Raw genomic sequence first — 18,947 nt, 5'->3', positions numbered from 1 at the left:
AGTTCTTGGGGAAGGTATGAGAGCACACAAGAAGTTCATAGCAGAAAAGAGCTGATATATTAAAAGCCGAATAACACCAAATACTCCCTGAGATTTGGGTTCCTCTGGAAGAATCCCTTGATTCTTCCTAATAGCTTTGTCATAATCAGCTGAATTTCTACTTCATATTTCTGCTGTGGCTTGTAGCAACAAAACCAAGTGGATTATGTTGTCCTCCTCAGGCCTCTGCATACTCAAATATATAGGTGCTTGTGAACTGTAGTGACATTTTTCTTCCAGGGGAGATGTAATAACATCTGCCACCTCATTATAAGGTCAAGGACAAACCAAAGTTCACCCTGGGAAACCAATGAGTTTATCAGACTCCCTTACAGAGCAGGAGTGTAGAGGGCTCAAAGCAGCCACCCTGTAAAGTCTGCACCTAGGATGGACAATGGCTACCCTTAGCTGCATAGATAGAGTCCCTTTCTGTTAACCTTTCCTGGACTATATACTCTATCACTTCCCCAGACCCAGAAGCCATGTGCCATTAGGCAAAATTGCAAACAAATGGCTGGGAAGGGTGGCTGGACTATTAGATGAGAGTCCAGTGACCCTTCCCTCCCCCTCCTATGCGGGAATGTCAACAGTTCACAGGCCCAATTGTGATGGGTTCTTAAAAGGCAGCACAGCTGATCTGATGAAGATGACATCTGCTTTGCTTGGAGGACCATGTTCTACAACACATACTCACAAACATATGTGCACTTACACATCTGTAAACATGTATTCATATATGCACATAAGCTTAACTGCTGCTATTGTTCTTAGCCATGTTCTCAAGTCATTCATTGGCTGACTTATGTCTCAGCTACTGATATTAGAGATTTGCTTCTGTAGCTGGTTGTCAGCTATTATACTCAGGGAGAGAAATCCCTCTGTATGTCTACAGTTCATGTGAGACTCCTAGCTAAGTGCATCATCTGTTTCAAGAACCTGGAGCTCAAAAGTCCATCTGCGTAACCCTCAAAGACATCCCACCTCTGGCTGGGTGGGATGCTATACACACTTAATCCCAGCACTTGAGAAGCAGAGGCAGATGAATCTCTGTGAGTTGGAAGCCAGCCTGGTCTATAGGGTAAGTTCTAGACTAGTTGGGGCTACACAGTGAGACCCTGTCTCAGAAAACAAAACAAAATTCATCCCACCCTCTGTCTACTATGTTCCCAAACATGCTTGAGGCCTCCCATCCTCTGCTTCCCACGCCCATTGGCAGGCTGGCCTTCCAAGGCCACCACTACAACCCAGAACCCTTGAGTATGCACAGCAAGGCTTTTTATAACCGCACCAACAACTCCAGAATACACCTGTATTCAGATGTTTTTTTTTTCTCAAAAGGACATTGATCTTCCTAGACTAGTACCCATTATTCTTCAGAGTACATGCCAGAAGACTGGCTTTCAAAGGCTTCTGCTAAGACAAGACCCCAGAGTCCCTAAGGAGGATGTGTAGATGACCCCTCACGTAAGAACTATGCCCCTCCTCCCACTTTCCAGAGTCTTTCATACCACACACATGGCCTTCCTCCTGAAAGCACATTTCCCTATCCATGATCAGAGAGACTCTGGCAGGTATACTCTTCTGGTATGTCACTGTGGTCAACAAGTTCTAGTTACAGATGGGGACCCAGATCTCTGGGTAAAATGCTCATTCCAGGTTACAGTCACATGACTCTTAGATGTGTGTTAGCTTTCTGGGACTGCCTGAGTCACTCAGAGCAACAGAGACCAACTGCCCTTGGGTGTAGACACTGGAAGTACAAAATCCTGGTGTCTGTTGAGCCAGGGTGCCTCAAGATTCTAAGTGAGGATCCTTCTATGCCTCTGCCAAGCCCTCCTTGGCTTGTGACCATCGCTTCCTATCATGCCCTCTCTGTTCTTGCCTGTGTCCAGATGTTCCTCATCTCATAAAGACATAAGCCTTCTTGGATGGCCTGGCCACCATACTTCAGGGGCATGCTCACTGGCAGAATGGCCTTCAAAGACCACCCCTAGTACTCAGAGTCCATAAAGGGTCTGAGGTCTTTCTAATTGTGTCTTCAATAATCTGATTTCCAAGTATGGTCTGACTCTGAGGGGACACTTGTAGGGAAACCTTCCCCTGGCATGAATCTTGTGAGTTTTTCTGTAACCTGTTCTGAGACGGCTAGCTAGCCTTCATCCTTAGCTTGGAAGAAATATGATCTTTTTAAAAAGAACATGGAAAAATACAAGGAAAACGCTCTGAAAGTAAAGTTGACAGCTATGTGACAAGTAAAAGATTACACACACAATTTATGAACTCTGGCTGAACCGAGCTCTGAATGCCAATCTTCATTCATTATCTCAACATCTTAGTTACTTTTCCAGTGTTCTCCCAATGGCTATGCTGCGAGATCCTCCATTTGCCAAACTCTAATGTCAAGTGTGTTCTTTTATTTCTCCCCAAGATGTGGCTGGACCTGAAGACATTCAATACTGTTCACTCACCTCCCAGTAGAAAGGCTTCTTCTTTTGTGCATTTTAATTTGATTTATACATTGTAAACCCCACAAAGACTTGTTTGTTATTTTGTGTAGGTATTATGATTTTGGACCTGTGTGTAGCTTACTCATTTTTATTTACTTACTACATTTTAAATTTTAATTAATGTGGGAGTTGGTTGGGTTCAAGCCTCACGGTGTGTATGAGGAGAACAAAGGACCAGCTACTTAGTGGAGTCCAGGGATCGAACTTAGGTCATCAGCCTTGGCAGCAAGTGCCTTTACCCTCTGAGCCATCTTACCCCCCCCCCTTTGGTTTTTGGAGGCAAGGTCTTGCTATATATCTCTGGTAAGGCCTCAAGCCTGTGGTGATCTCAAGCTCTGCCTCCTGAGTGCTGAAACTACAGGTAAGTGTCGCCATATGGGGCTTGCTAGTGTGTGTGTGTGTGTGTGTGTGTGTGTGTGTGTGTGTGTGTGTGTGTTATGTGTGCATGTGAGAGTTTGGATACCTGTGCATCTATCTCTATTGTCCTCCATGTAACTGCCTTTAGACAGGGTCTCCCAATGAATTGGAAACTTGCTGCCCTGGCTAGGCTAGCTGGTCAGCAAGTTCTCCAAATCTTCCTATCTCTGCTCCTTCAGCCTCAATGCACAGCCATTGCCTGCCTTTTATGTGGGTGCTAGGGATTTGAACTCAGGTCCTCATACTTGCATAGTAAGCACCCTTACTCACTGAGCCGTTTCCCTCCCTAGCTCCTCTTTACAAAAATTTAGTTTTAAATTTCTTCTTTGAGACTTTCATGTACGGATACAATATATTTTGATCACATCTACTCAGCAACTTCATTTAACTCCTTCCAGACAACTCCTTACAAGTTCATGTCCTCTCTTGGTAACCCACTGAGTCAAGTTAGAGCTGCCTGTATGTGCATGGGTTCTGCCTGTATGTGCATGGGTTCTGCCTGTATGTGCATGGGTTCTGCCTGTATGTGCATGGGTTCTGCCTGTGTATGCATGGGTTCTGCCTGTATGTGCATGGGTTCTGCCTGTGTGTGTATGGGTTCTGCCTGTATGTGCATGGGTTCTACCTGTATGTGCATGGGTTCTACCTGTATGTGCATGGGTGTGGGGATGTCCAATGGTGCTTGGGCAATATATGAACCATCTTGTGAAACACACAGGTGGGTGTTGGGCTCTTGAGGGAAGAGGACCAGACTAACAAGAGCATGCCTGGGAAGAGCACAGGACTGGAAAGAAATATGATCCCCCAAGGAGAGCCTGGTGACGGTTTAGGACCTGTGGATCTTTGAGTGGTGTGGGCCACTCAGAGGCTAGAGAAGAGGCCTCCAGAAAAAGCATCCTACAGAGCACAGAGTACCATGACTTTATTTTAAAAGTTAGTCAGGCTAAGGAGATGGCCTGTGGGTGAGAGTACTTGTGCTTAAGTATGGGGACCTGAGTTCAAATTCTCAGCACCCACATAAAAATCTGGGTATGTGGGCAAGAAAGATGGTTCAGCAGTTAAGAGCATTGGCTACACCTCCAGAGGACACGCATTTGACTCCCAGCACCCACATGGCAGCTCACAACAGTCTGTAACTCGAGTTCCAGGGGATCCATTGCCCTCTTCTGGACTCCAAGGTATGCACCTAGCATACATTCATACATTCAGGGAAAACACCCAGACATGTTTTCTTTTTTAAAGCTGAGTGTGGCCATCTGATCCACAGCACTGTGAAGGACAGAAGTGGGAGGACTGTGGGGTTTCCTAGCCACCAACAAAGCTCCAGTTTCAGTCAGAGACCATCCTCAAGAGAAGAAAGTGGAGCGACAAAGCAGGAGAGCTCTGCTGGTAGGGGCGGAAATGGACCATTTACCATCCAAATTGCCAAAAGCCTCAGCATGCATTCACCAATCCTAGATATCTGAACATGATCCTTAGCCAAATTCACACACACACACACACACACACACACACACACACACACACACACACGTCTGTCTCTGTCCAGATTCGGAAACCTTATCAGCATCCATATCTTATCTTCCCACTCCAATACCCCGTCGAGACTCTGCCACGAAGAGTCCCCTCGTCAGTGTACAAGCCCAGCTCTGCTGCCTGCACAGCTGGCTGATGGCATGTTCTGGGAGGCCGTGTCCAACCATCAAGACCGACTTCCTTACAGCTGTGCTCAGTGGCTTCTGAAGTATATAGAAGACCGTAACATTTTCCAAGAGGGTTGTATAGAGGTAAGTCCATACATGGGCAACTTAAAGAGCTCCGTGAATAGCTGGAGGCTGCTATGCTTCAGACATCCTTAGTGCACACAGAAAATTATCAGCAATGTGTGACAGCCCCATAGAATGTTAGAGACAGAAGCAGCCTGCAACACCAACACGTGGACCACTTACATTAACATCACCTGATAGTATTTTAACAATCCCTACCCTTTGGTTTCATCTCGAATTATTCGAGTCAGAATCTCTGGGAACAATACTGGTTAATACTCATAACAAACTCATAGGAGATTGCAGTGCCCCATCAAACTCAAGAATCACTATTCTATTCCAACCACCTCCTTTAGTAAGGGAAGAAATAGAGACTCAGAAATAGAAGGCTTTTGGGCTGTGTGGATTAGACACCGCAATCAGAGCTTATAGTGTGCAGGTGTGGAAGATGTCTTCTTGTGCCTGAGATTCTGGGCAAGAAGGGTTAGTGATATAATTGAAGCACAACTTCGCTGTGGCCTGCCTCAGTGTTCCCTTAGTGAGTGAGTGAGTGAGTGAGTGAGTGTGTGGTGAGTGTGTGTGTGTGTGTGTGTGTGTGTGTGTGTGTGTAAGAAACTGTCCCGGGCTAGTAGACACCTCAACTCCTCTTCTGCTTGGTAAGAGGCACCAGGAAAATTATTATGTTCCAGAAGGGTCAAATGCAAGTCTTGGGCAGACATAAGTGAATCCACACTCTGCTGGGACCCCATGGTTCTCAGGAACCTGTGCTAGTCAGTGTGTGGGTTAGAACACACAACGGTAAATGGTTCCAAGAAGGCTTAGTAGCAGTGTCTTCTCAAATGGAAGCACAGCTGGCCTTGCCATAACTTCATGTGGGCATGGGAAGAGATGCAAGATCCCAAGAGTTTTCATGCCTAGACTATCACATGGTCTTTGAGACCGTCTCGCTAGCTATGGAGCTGACTATGACATTAAACCCCTCCTCCAGCCTTCACTTCCTGGGTGCTGGGATTATGGGTGTATACGTACTATCATGTCTAGCCCGGGTGGCCTCTTGAGGACACTTCTTTATTCACTCTGGATGTTTGGAGTCTCTCTCTGTCTCTGTCTCTCTGTCTCTCTCTGTCTCTCTCTGTCTCTCTCTCTCTCTCTCACACACACACACACACACAACACACACACGACAGATCAGGCCCTCTGTCCCTCTGAGTGCATGTTGTGTTGCTTAGTTTTTGGTGAACCTGACACAAGCTAGAGTCATCTGAGAAGAGGTACTCACAAGTGAGAAAATGCCCCCATCACGTTGGCCTGGAAGCAAGCCTGTGAGGCATTTTCTTGGTTGACATGGAAGAGCCCATCCCATTATGTGTGGTGGCACCCTTGGGCAGGTGTTCCTGGGTTGTATAATAAAGCAAACTGAGCAAGCCAGGCGAAGCCAGTCAAGAAGTAAGCAGTGTTCCTCCATGGTCTCTGCGTCAGCTCCTGCCTTGACTTCCCTCCGTGATGGACGACAACCCAGGAGGTGAAATAACCCGCCCCACCAAGTTGCTTCTGGTTCTAGTCCTTACCCGAGCAATAGAAAGTAAGTTAAGACACATGTGCCCCTCATCAACATGTGCGTCACTCATCAGCATGCCTGGGGCTGAAAACAGACACCCCTGCCAGGATGCGGCATGACCAGCAAGCCTAGTGCCCAGGCCCTGGACCCTGGTTTCTCCAGCTCAGTCCAAACTCTTGCTCCCTTTGAGTCAGGTGTTCAGTCAGATTCTATCAGTGTGGCTAGAGGACAGGTGTGTGTGTGTATGTGTGTGTGTGTGTGTGTGTGTGTGTGTGTGTGTGTGTGTGTTGTAGAGCACCCTCCTCAGAGCATAATCGCCATCCTCCTCCTCTAGGCAGCTGTGAGTACTTGCAAAGTAACCGCTCCCACACACAGACACCTAGAGAGGGGGCCTGTTTCCTTATAGATGTTTCCTTATAGAAGGAGGGAGCTGGGAGAGTCATTGGCTTCTCTTCTCAGTTCTGGCCACTCCCTCCTGCAACCCCCATACATAATTCTGCCCTAATTGCCCAGGGTCTCTGGAGGCGCTAGAGTAGTAGGCTGTACAATGGTAGCTGAAGGGGGCTCCATTTACACCGTCAGGAGAACTCATCCATGCTGCGGCAGGACTTTCCAATGGTGCGGCTGCGTTGGGGTCACCCCCTCACCCAGGCTCTGTAACTAGGTCTGATAAGCTCATTGCCCCGCCCCCAAATTTGACTTCAGTGGAATTGTAGTTTGTTGGCAGTTCTCTGTAAGGAGGGGTAGATAAGTTGTTTCTGTTTCACCAGGGAAAGAGCTGTGGAAACAGTATTTAACTCTTGGCTGGTGAGTTACCAAGGTGCCCTGTAAGTATGGGAAAGAGGCAAACACAAAAGCCCAAGCCAGAACTTAGGACGAAGAAGCACACTAGCCAGCATGAGTCTTTGAAACTGCCCTGTGTGACTCCTATGTCAGGCCAAAAGACTCTGGAACTAACTATTGCTTTTGGCTACATAGAGGTTAGGATGAGTGTCTCGCACGAGTCCATGGTTGTGCCTGCCTCACCTGTGTTTCTACATCTGCTCTTTTCATACAAGCAATTACGATGCCAGACCCATGGATGCTTTGCAAGAATAAGCTGGGTCTCTGTCGCCTTGGACTTCCAGCTTTAGTTGAGTGGGAGAGAGGGTGGAAGCCCGCAGATTCCTGCAGAAGTCTGTTGGGACCAGAGCCCATTTTGGTTCGTTGACTTCTTCAAGACACGAGAATACTATCAATACAGGGACCTATGCAAGGGGTAGAGCAAGCGAACCCCAGCAGCAAGGTTGATTCCCTGCGGATCCTGACTTGTGCCAAGCCGTGTGTGTGTGTGTGTGTGTGTGTGTGTGTGTGTGTGTGTGTGTGTGTGTGTGTGTGTGTAGGGCAGGGGAGAAATGAAGGCTTCCAGGCTCCAGATAAGGCTTACTGTCCCCCTTGCATGCACGTGTCCCTGCGTGCATAGACCCCAGCAAGCGGCAGGCCTGGGCATCCTCGCAGCCTGGACAGCCCGGGGCGCGGGGCCCCAGGCGCAGCAGCTCCTTGCAGGGCGGAGGGCGGCGCGAGGGAGGGAGCGAGGGACGGGAAAGGCGAGCGAGCTGCCTCAAATGCCTGGAATAATTCCGCTTCCGTTTGGAAAGCCGCAGCCTCAGTCCCGCCGCCGCCCGCCGCGGCCGCCCAGCTCCAACTCCGCGTCCCGCCGCCATGGCCACCTCTCCGCAGAAGTCGCCCTCGGTCCCCAAATCTCCCACCCCCAAGTCGCCTCCGTCCCGCAAGAAGGATGACTCGTTCTTGGGGAAACTCGGAGGGACGCTGGCCCGGAGGAAGAAAGCCAAGGAAGGTAGGAACGGCCGAGGCCGCGAGCACTGCGGGGACCCGGGAGCCTGGGGCTGGGGGACCCCCTGGCAGTGCCGGGGCGCGCCTCGCACTGTCCCCGCGTCGCCTTCCGGGCCTCGGACGGGACCAGTGTCCACTCTGGGCCACACACGGAGCCCAGGCTTCGGACGACTGTGGTCCCAGAGCCCAGGCCCAGCCGGTCCCCTGCGCCCTCCGCTAGGCCGCTGTCCCCGCCCTCTGCGCGCCCGAGGGCTGGCATTTGCCAAGTTGTTGCTGGAAAGTTTTCTCCTGCTCCGTCACTCCCCGCTCTCAGCCTTCATTGGTCTCTGCAGCGCCGTCGTTTCCCGGGAGCCTTCGGGTCCTTGACTGCAGCGGCACTGGCCTCCTTGGATCTCTCGCGGGTCCCCTGGGCTCGTGTGGACAGTGATGATTTGTATCAAATGCTTGTTGACTGAAAGAGTGAGGAACGCGCCCAGGTGGAGGGAAGGATAAACTGACTACACCTAAGGGCCATGACCCTGCTGTGAACCCGGGCATTCCATTCCGAGCTTTCATTTAACAAACAAACAAACAAAACAGCAATAACAAAACTCCCAAACACTTTCTTTTTCCCACCATGGTGAATCGGAGCAATCTTGGTTTCTTGTTTCCAAAAGAGTTTCTGTGTAAAATACTTTGTCCTGTAGGCAGAGTTTGCAACTCGCTCTTAAGTGTGTCAAAGGAAGTGATGTTTCTCAAATTAAACGATGAATAGGAAGATGTGTGAATATAGTGTCTGTATAGTAGGATTAAAATAACATATGCAATTATATTGAGTGTGAGCTATCGTGTCATGGTGGAGAAAACACTCATGGGGAGCATTTGGATTGCAAGGGCTGTCAGCGATAAGATGCACCCCATCCCTCACATTAAATCTGATGGCTTCTCGTTTAGATCATTCCTTATCTATATATAGGAGTAAAGACTCGAAATGCAGAAGTGTGTGCATTTGAGAGCTAGACTTTTACTAACTGTAGCCAAGGCAGTGACATTATAGTGTGAAATAATATGTTCACTTGATAGCAGCCTAGGGGCGGATATAGTCCATAGCCTGGATTTGCATCTCTACACCGCCAGTCAGCGTGGGATTACAGGGGGCTGCCTAACCAGCTTCGCGCTTTATATTTGATGTTGATATGAGTATTATGATTCATATTACTGTGGTAAACTTATTGCAATTTACATAGTGGTTAGCAGGTGTAGTTTATATAGAAGGAGTTATTTTGATATTTAAGGTTTATCGAATTTGACTCAAATATAGAACTCTTCATCAAGTCTACGTTAGATGACAGATAGGATTACTACAAGAATATACGTTAATAAGCTTTCTTAATGCCTGCCTAACAAGTTAACAAATGCTCGGTCCCTATGGAAAGTTTAAACTCCATAAGGCTACATCTTATGATTTATGTGCCATGTTACAAAGGATAATACAGTAATTTTTTCACTGCCCTTCTTGCAATTTAGAATGCCTTTTAGAGCTCATAATTAGGAACAGAGACTACATATACTCAAGAGCTCCCAAGATTGGGTGGCTTGTCTTTTCATATCTCCTACTAAAGGGCATCCTAATTACCCCAGACAAGCCACAAACATTGCAATCTAAGCCTACTAAGGACAGTCTCACTGATATTTCAAGGTCATTGATGGTTTTCATAATGTAAATAGAGAAGATGCTTACATGTTTCCACAGGGCACTGACCCCACCTGTTATGAATTCCTGGATCGCCTGGCCCATGCCATATACTCAGGATCTGCAGGACGAGGCCTCTATAGCTGGCCAGTTTCATCTACAGGGTGTGCATATTACTTTTGGTAGATTTCCTCGCCAATCACACCCTCTGGACACACAACCTATGATTGTCACGCATGATTCGAGATTTGTAAACGGCTAGCAGTCCGTGGTGAAATGGGCACTTTACTAAAGGCATATGATGCTCAACTGGTTTTCAGTACTCGCCCACTGAGTCTGGATTGGGAAGCAGTCGGTGGAGCTTCTTATGTCCTTAGGACTTCCAACTGGGGAGAGGAGCTCTCCATAAGGATGTGTGTTATATAGATTTCTGAGGAGGTTTAGAAACGCGTTTACTGAATAACCACAAAGACCTCCATCTATACAGTTTTACATGCTTTAGGGGTGGGCGTCAACTCTTGTTCGATTGGGCTCAACTGTATACCTACGCAACTGTGCTAGGGAAAAGAGTATATATGAGGATACATTTCTTAAATCGTGAACTTGTATGTAATTTTGAATTAATTCTTGAGTCCAAAATTATAACATTCATGATCCAATATTGTCGTTGTTGTATAGGTAGTTTATCACTGTTATTAGTAAGGATGGGGTCAACCAGTTTCTTATTAAATAATGGGTGAAGTATATTGGGTAATGTTCAGTGGGTTTAATAGGTAACTTGGTACACTTAAACGGCTCACTAGAACTTGTGATTATGAATCTACCCTAACCATTTCATAGATAAGGTTTGGTCATAGGTCATGCAGTCGCTATTTCATGAGTTGCTCTTGTTTTTTAGCTTCTAAGGGTGCCCAAAGGTGACTTCATCAAAAACCTTTGGCACTTTCTGAAGCAAACAAATTTACCACTACTATATTTTCGTAATATGCCTAAAGATTCACTATCAATGATATCTAAATCGTTTTTAAGAAGGTTCAGTTATAGGGCATTCGAAGCTTGAGATCAAAATTCACCAATGCGCCTCGACCATAGCCAGTAAGACAGAACCAGGGGGATTGGAAATGTAACCTGGTGACGGTCACAGAGTATTTTCTGTTTTCTGTCCTACCTCTTAGGGAGGAGGAGCACTCCCTGTCCCTAAGGTGAGGCTCTATAAATATGGAGCTCCCGCGATTTTTCTCATCAGCTGGGCTACGGACAACGTGTTGCAATGTGATGAGACATTTATATACCATGTTTGGTATCTCTCAGCTGTGAATTTGCCTAAGTAAGGAGATATGTTTCCTTTTGGAGAAGTTCTTAGCAGTCTTAGTGGAAATGGTTTATTTTCGCCATTAAAGCACTTATGTTTTACTCCCAGGCAGAAATGTCTAATCATCTAAGAGTTATCAGGGTGTCACCCTCTGGAAAAGACATTCTGTCTAGCTGCATTAGTGTGGTGCATACACTCCTACTGTTCCAAGCGGCTTACCATGCAAGATGCTGCGGTGATCCGGTGGCAGAAATTCTCTGGAACCGTCGCTTTGTGGGATCACCTCGCTCTGTCCATGAACACATGTGGTAAGAGGAGTGGGGATGAAGCACTTGGTACTTGCTACTCATGTCTCAGATCTAGAGCTGAGAAAGTATGTTCTGCAAGGTGCTTATTCTGGTTTTGGTCCGACTTTGCACTATCGATGACTCTCTGACCACAAGACTAGCACTCATTAATGGGTCCTTATGCCGTTGTTCATGCCCACCTGTATCATTCCAGACACCCATATCAGCAGAAAATAACCTATAGTTCTGACAGAACGTCTCCTTGATATTTGCGCGATCCACACGACTCGTAATACCAGATTGTTCTCCTGTCTACTCTGAGTCTTTTTTGGAGATCTGTGATCTTGGTGTCATGCATGTACACATTCAGGCTGATAGTACGTAACTGCCCTGCCCTCTTTCTCAGAGATTGTTAACTTGTTTGTACTGTTCATTACTATAATGTGATCTGTAGTCAACCTATGGACTGCCTTTTGGCGCCCTTTCTGAATTGAACCCGAACACTCGCTCTATTGTACTTATTCGTACAATACTCTCTAGCCCATGGCCTGAAGGACACCACCCGAATAGAGCTCTAACTTGGCAATGTGTGTAATAATTTGATAATATATATATGTGTATAAAGTGCTGTATGTGTGTGTGGAAGACGCCTTGAGATTTCGGCGGGTAGTAGACTAGTTGGCTGTGCGAATGCTCTGTCGTATAGGTGTATGCTGTGTGTTAGAATAATGTGAGCATGTCGTTTCATGTTAAAAAGATTTAGAATATTCGGTAAAACTTCAGTGGACCAGAGCTCTGGTTCCGGGAAGCAGAGGCCAGAATTCGCTTTCACGCCGTTGAACACGCTTGTCGTTCAGACTAATAATGGCACGCACCTTAAAATACAAGTTTAAACTCAAAATCGTACTCTGAGATTACTGTCCATCGAAGTGAATTACACGACAGTGGGGAGTGCAGTTTGACGGGGTTTAGACACCTGTAAGATATGGCGGCATCGCATCAGTAATATACTCACAAACACCAAATTCGATGAGAGGTCTCAATGTTCTGGGAGCAGGGTTTTGGTACATCCAGGCAAGACTGTTCCGTTCCCTCAGACTGTCTGCGCTGGGAATGTAAATTCTCTCGTCACGAGTATGCTGAGCTGCATTGGAAATCAGTATGTCCGCTTCGGGAGGGTTGCTAGTTTCTACGATAAGATTAGTCAGGATCATAACTTACCCAGTCAAGAGTCGGTTGCAGCACTATGCCCGACTCTTGCAGACGCTTTCATTGGTATATCGTGTCTGATTATCTTTGGAAATTGCATCTCACGCACTTCATAACCTCAGCGTTTCTTAAGTGACCACACGATGTGATCGATAATAAGATAAAAGTTGACTTTTACGCAGAGCACTCATGGATGATAAATTATAGCAGCAAACTACTATGTGCAGGTATGAATATGCACAGAATCTGGAAAATAGGGCCTAAGAGTGCCCATCATGCCATTCTGTCGAATCGCTGGAGAGATATGGATTGTAAAATATATGTGGGTAGCTATAGTGAGACACGGAGAATATCGGACACGTATTTGTTAACATCCGCAGCACGGGAGAAAACACTGAAAGGATCGCAGATTTGCAGGCAAACTGGCGGAGATTGGATACACAGGAGAGAGAATTCTATCCTGATTGTGGATGTTAAAAGTCGGAGAACCTTCATGAGAAGACAGTTCGCGCAATTTACGGGTATGTACTATGACTGCTTGCCACTCTATCTTATTGGGTGTTGGTTCTAGCGACTACATATTAGAGCACATAAGCTACATCACTGGCATTGATAGGTGCTTCGGTGGATCTCCGACCATGATCTGTTCTGCATGAGTACACACATGGTAGTGTTGCCTGTGGTGACTATCATGATATCGCTATGTTGGAGGTCTTTCTGACTGTGCATAGACGTACTGTGCTGCTTATAATAAATTTCGGCTGTGTTATATGTCACTTATTGGACAATAAAAAAGCAATCGCCAACAAAAATTGGAGTGGTTTACCCGATGGAATCTGTTATATTGCACACCATGGGGACCTGAGGGGCCAGCTGGATCAGGCCGGCCCTCCGCATACGGTGAGCCAATAATAGTGTATGACCTAGTGGTTCTGTGAATGTTCAACAGTGTTAGGTAGGGCGGAGATTGGAACATAGATATGATTATGTTGGGGACCTAGCCTCATATTAGGTCAAATGATGTCTATGTATTGATCAATATGCATTTGAGTGTCTCGTTGTGTAGGAACCTGGAGTTATGGCGGGACATGCTGGCTCAGTCTGGAGGAAGGGACTGGAGGGCTGCTGGATGAGTCTACAGGTTGATCGCAGATCATCTCGGGGTATTGTACTAAGAAATTATGCCCTGGAGGAGGTTTCGGGTTAGAAAATTAAGGGGGGCAGGTGCCTGGGTAAAGAAGTAGGGAGTGGCACACCGAGCACGGGAAGGAGAGTACTCAGCGTAGGGAATTTGCTGTTCTGCTTTTTGGGTTGTTGTAGGGCCATTATGGTGAGTTAATCTGTAAACTGGCTATTGGGTATTCAACTATGGAACTTTAACAAAAGAGAGTAAAAAAAGGGATCTAGGCACAATCTGAGAAAAAAAATATCAGTTTAAACAATTTATCACCTGAAGAACCTAAACATCAGCATAGGTCAATAACTGTTCCAAACTAATCATATTCTTTTTTGTTATAAGTCAGCCCAATCATAGTAATCTAGACTATTTGAACAATATTATGATCATACAAGGCTCAAGTCTAATGGTTTTGTTTTTGTCTTGTTTATTTTTCCTTTCTTGTCCTCTCCTTTATTGTTTGTGACTATTTGTATTATTCTTCTATATTGTATATACATGATCTCATTATTAATTTAGACTGGGTTGTGGTTAATTTTATTGGAGTTCTTATTGTCGGTCGGCCCAATTTCTGTGGACGGGGATCTTTGGCACTATTAGTAGATTATTCTGAGTTTAATCAAAATAATTTATTATAGATTAATACAGTATTATGGGGCTTTTCACGGCCTGTCTATTCATCATCTTTAATATGACACAACCTCATCATGTTTATTGATATTTTATATTTTTATCACAATATATTATACTGAGCCAGGACGAGGTACTTGGTAATGGGGTTCATGTTTATTCCAGTCATCTTCGAAAATACAGTCGAATGTGATCTTATCTGACGGAATCATGTGTGGCATGATCTACCTTCCATCTCTACCGTACGAGTTTGAAATAAAATTTCTACTCTTTTTTACTACACAGGGAATCTGAGAATGTCTTGTGTGTCTCTAGAGATTTGCTAAGTCATAACGAGATAATTCAGCCCTGTGGTAGGTAAAGCTGAATCTTCTCGGGCCCAACGTGGTCGGTGTCAGGAGGATAGGCACATATGTTTCCATCTTATTATGATATTCTTTGGTGTTACACTTCGTTTACCCCAACCCACCTTGTTAGTGCACCTGGCAATGCGCTCAATCCCTGCTTTAATTTTTATTATACGAGCGCTGTTCTCTGGTCTATTGGTATATACCTTTTCTGCTGTGCGATTTACCAATCTTGGTTTATATCACCTATGTTTGTACGTGTTGCCTCTGAGCACTGGTTCGAATTACTAGCTTAAGTTTATTTCATATATGCAGTGCTGATAGTCTTTAGAAGACAAGTCTGGTGTTCATGTTGATCATCATAGCTTGTGTTTCAGTTGTGGGCAGTCGTTGTGAAATAGGAGCTAGACAATCCCCAGGGTCTTTGTATGTGGTCGTAGAAGAGAGACCTCGTGGTTCTCGAGAGCGCGTATTCTGACTTTTAACAAAGAGGGTGGGTTTTTTACATATAAGGTGGCGAGATAAAAACACAGTGCCTGAGGAGACCGGGAAAGAAAGGGCAGGCATTTTCTGTAAGGGAAGAACAGAACAGGCTTGGGGGGGATATTCCGGCCCTCTCTGGGAAGTTTGTGAGTTGTTAGAAGAAGTATGTAAAATGTGTCAACAAGGGAATACACCAGTGGGCTAATTGATTTGACACTTACTTTTAAAGAGTCTTTGAAACTTGAAATGCTCTTTACTGTGGGCTGTAGAACCTTCTATGGCTGCTGTAGGTAGCTAGTGACCGTCTGAAGCCCATATGGCACTCATTTGGACCTTGTAGGGAAGGCTAAGTGGCCATTCTTGGCAAGTCCGATCCTGTTCCCAAGATGTTACATGTGAGCTTTCGACCCGAGCCTGTGCTCAGGAATTGTAACTCAGCTAGTGTCTGTTTTGCCATGGGGATCTAATGAGTTTCCAGTCCTGCGTCATTGTGAGACTAGGACCTCTGCACAGAGGGAGAGACCGGAAGGCTTGGGAAGGTTCACACAGAAGAGCCTGGCTTCCTTCTGTCTCCATAGCTGTCACTCGGAATAGTACGCGACTGAGGAACAGATTTGGAAGCAGGGAGATGAGTCAGAAGGCCCTAGAGTGATCCAGGTGACAGACAGTGGGGTCTGACACAGAGTAGCAGCAATGGGGGTGTGTGTTGAGAGTTGAATTCTGGGTGTTGTCTAAAGATACAGCGAGAGGGAGTTATTGAAAGGCTGGATGGAACATGAGGGTTACATCAAGGCACCAGGGCTCATTGGTCTGAACAGCTGCAAAATGGAGTTAATTTGAAGGTGATGGAGAATCCTGCAGATCCACCTGCTTTGGAAAGGAGGAGAAGGTTCTGGGTTTTGGTCTTGTCTAGGTAATTGTTCCTGTTGTACTTCCATGGAGAGATGTTGGGTTTGGGTTTGTTCTGAGTCAAGGGGAGGGTCTAGGTGGAGATGCAGCTATGTGTATTTCAATCCATGAGGTTGAATGAGATCGTCAAGTGTGGTTATAAAATAGAGGACGTCCAAGGACTGAGAGGCCTACGGGTTCCCTAAACTCCGAAGCTGGGAGATGATGAACTAGAGAGAGACGGAAGAGGCCAGGAGCAGTGAGATGAAAACTGGGCTAATACAGAATCCTGAGACCAAACAGAGAGCCAGTTTTATTATTCAGGTGACTTCCCGGGCCAAGGGCTCCTTTTCTGATTCTGCTCCTGCCTCTGCCTGGGCTCCTGGAGACGGTCAACATTGTTCAGCTTGAGTCCTTAAATCATCTCCTGTACCTTGTTCTCTCTGAGTTTGGTCCTGGTGTCTCTCCACTTTTCAGATCCCTTCTGTAGCTGCTCTTCTGCTCAGTAGTTCTTCCTGCCTCCCTGGATCCCACCCATCCCACCCACCCCCTGACACGTGGACACCATTATCTTACTTGCTCCCTCACCTATCATCTGCCCATGATGATTCTCACATATCTCAAATCTTGATCTTTCACCCATGTTCCTAATACATCTTCCCACTGCCTTTCGGATCGTTCATGGAATCCCAACTTTACACGCCATCAGTGGAATTATTTGTTCTTCTTGTCACCGATTCATGTCCCTTCTTTCATCATCTATCAGCCACCTCAGCAGCAGTGTGTCAGGCCCTTCCTTAAAATCTTTTTTTATTATTTATTTTATGTGTATTGGTGTGAGGGTGTCAGATCCCCTGGAGTTACAAATAGTTGTGAGCTGCCATGTGGGTGCTGGGAACTGAACCCAGGTCCTCTGGAAGAGCAGCCAGTGCTCTTAACCACTGAGCCATCCATCGCTCCAGCCCCCATGTCAGGCACTTTCTATTTTAGAAGTCAATAACTTTTTTAAAGGGTCAGACAGTAAATATTTGACACTGAACCTGAAGTTTACAAAGTTTTCACCTTTTTTTTTTTAGCCATTTAAAAAATATCAAGTTCGCGTTGCGCACGCTTTAATCCCACTACAGACCAGCGATCTCTTGATTCGAGCCAGCCTGGCTACAAGTGATTCAAAAGGCAAGCTACACAGAGAACCCTGTCTCGAAAACCAAAAAAAAAAAAAAAAAAAAAAAAAAAAAAAAAAAAAAAAAAAATATCAAGGCTTTCTCAACATTAGGGCTGGTAGACTGGTAGCAAGCTGTGTGGGGCATGGGCAGTGGGTAGCCCAGGACTAGCCATCTCTCATCCAGTCTCACTGACTCCACTTTCTAAACACCATGACTTTCACTCAGGCTAAGTCCTGTCTTCTTTTAGGCTAGTTGTTTATTTTTAACCCCCCCACCCAGTTTTTTTTTTTTTTTTTTTTTTTTTCAAGTATTGCAGTATATACCCAACTAGTCTATCTCTGGTCCATTTTTCTTCTTTTTTTATCTTTTGGCCAATATATTGTTTTGTTTTAGTTTGGTTTCGAATTTTTGAAACAGGGTCTCACTGTATAACCCTGGCTGGCTCATAACTTGAGGTGATCCTTCTGTCTCTGCCTGCCAAATGCTGCGATTGTAGGTGTGGGCCTCCATGCCTGAAAATACGTTGTCTAATTTGTTCCCCCAAGAGTTATTTATTTTTATTTTCGTGTGTGTGGGGTGGGTGTTTTGTGTGCATGAATGTGTGTGTACGTGTACATGCCTGCAGCCCAGAAGAGGTGTTGGATCCCGTTGACTAACAGGTTGTGAGCGCTCCATGTGAGTGCTGGGAACCAAACCTGGGTACTCTGGAAGTAGAGCCAGGCTCCTAATCACTGAGCCATCTCACTAGCACTGAAGTTTGGGGTTTTGTTTATTTATTGTTGGTTTACCTTTTTTTTTTTTTTTTTTTTTTTTTTTTTTTTTTTTTTTTTAAAGTACCTCTGTAGACCAGGCTGGCCTCGAACTTACAGAGATACTCCTGCCTCTGCCTCCCAAGTACTGAGATTAAAGGCGTGCGCTGCTGCTGCTGCTGCTGCTGCTGCTGCCGCCGCCGCCGCCCAGCTTATTTGACATTTCTAAAAAGACCTTCTTTATTCAATAAACTCTGTTTATTCATTATGACCCAGCACCCTGTAGACCAGCATGGTGGTGCAGGCCTGTAATCCTAGCATTTGGGGGGTGGGGCAAGAGGACCAGAAATTCAAGGTCTGCTACTTAGCAAGTTCAAGACTGTGCTGGGCTGTATGAAAACAAACAAACCACACAAACTCAGATGATCTCCTTCTGCATGTCTGAAGACAGTGGAAGGCTCCCGAGTGCATCAGAGCCTCTCAGTCCGCCACTCTACTGTGACACTAGGGACATTGCATTTCGACCCTCAATGTCTGTGCGTGGAACCCACATCAGTAGTGGGGTTTTTGTGGGATGGATTTCCCCATAGTTACCTTGATGAAAATTGCCCTCACTGACTGGTTATATAATTACAGTCGAGTTGCTTCTTTCTGGTGGCGCTTGCCCATTTCTAAAATTAGGGGATTAGGCTGTGTAACCTCTGGGGGCCTTGCAGCCCTTCTATGATTTCTGAGCTCTGATTTCACCAGGCTTCTCTCAAACTCCATTTTATTGTCTGCACGGGGTGGTCTGGGAATTACATCACCTCAAAGACTCTTTCTTTCCTTTGCTAATGAAGGCACCTCTGTGTCAGGAGAGGAGATGGAGACCTGGATAAGTGGGCTCCAGCCCAAGGACATCTCCATA

At 45.9% G+C, this 18,947-nt stretch overlaps 1 protein-coding gene across 1 annotated transcript in view; it reads left to right on the top strand.

Annotated features, from left to right (window-relative positions):
* Positions 1 to 7,881: 7,881 nt before the first annotated feature.
* Parva (parvin alpha) overlaps positions 7,882 to 18,947 on the top strand; it is a 155,254-nt gene continuing 144,188 nt past the window's right edge. The window contains exon 1 of the mRNA XM_028875855.2: positions 7,882 to 8,124. Within this exon, the coding sequence (XP_028731688.1) occupies positions 7,989 to 8,124 (136 nt within the window). The 5' untranslated portion in view covers positions 7,882 to 7,988. The remainder of the gene's footprint in view (positions 8,125 to 18,947) is intronic.

This window comes from Peromyscus leucopus, chromosome 1 (genome assembly GCF_004664715.2).
Source record: "Peromyscus leucopus breed LL Stock chromosome 1, UCI_PerLeu_2.1, whole genome shotgun sequence".
Taxonomy (NCBI): Eukaryota; Metazoa; Chordata; class Mammalia; order Rodentia; family Cricetidae; genus Peromyscus; species Peromyscus leucopus.
The sequence above is the reverse complement of the archived record's forward strand: the minus strand, read 5'-3'. Positions and strand labels throughout refer to the sequence as shown.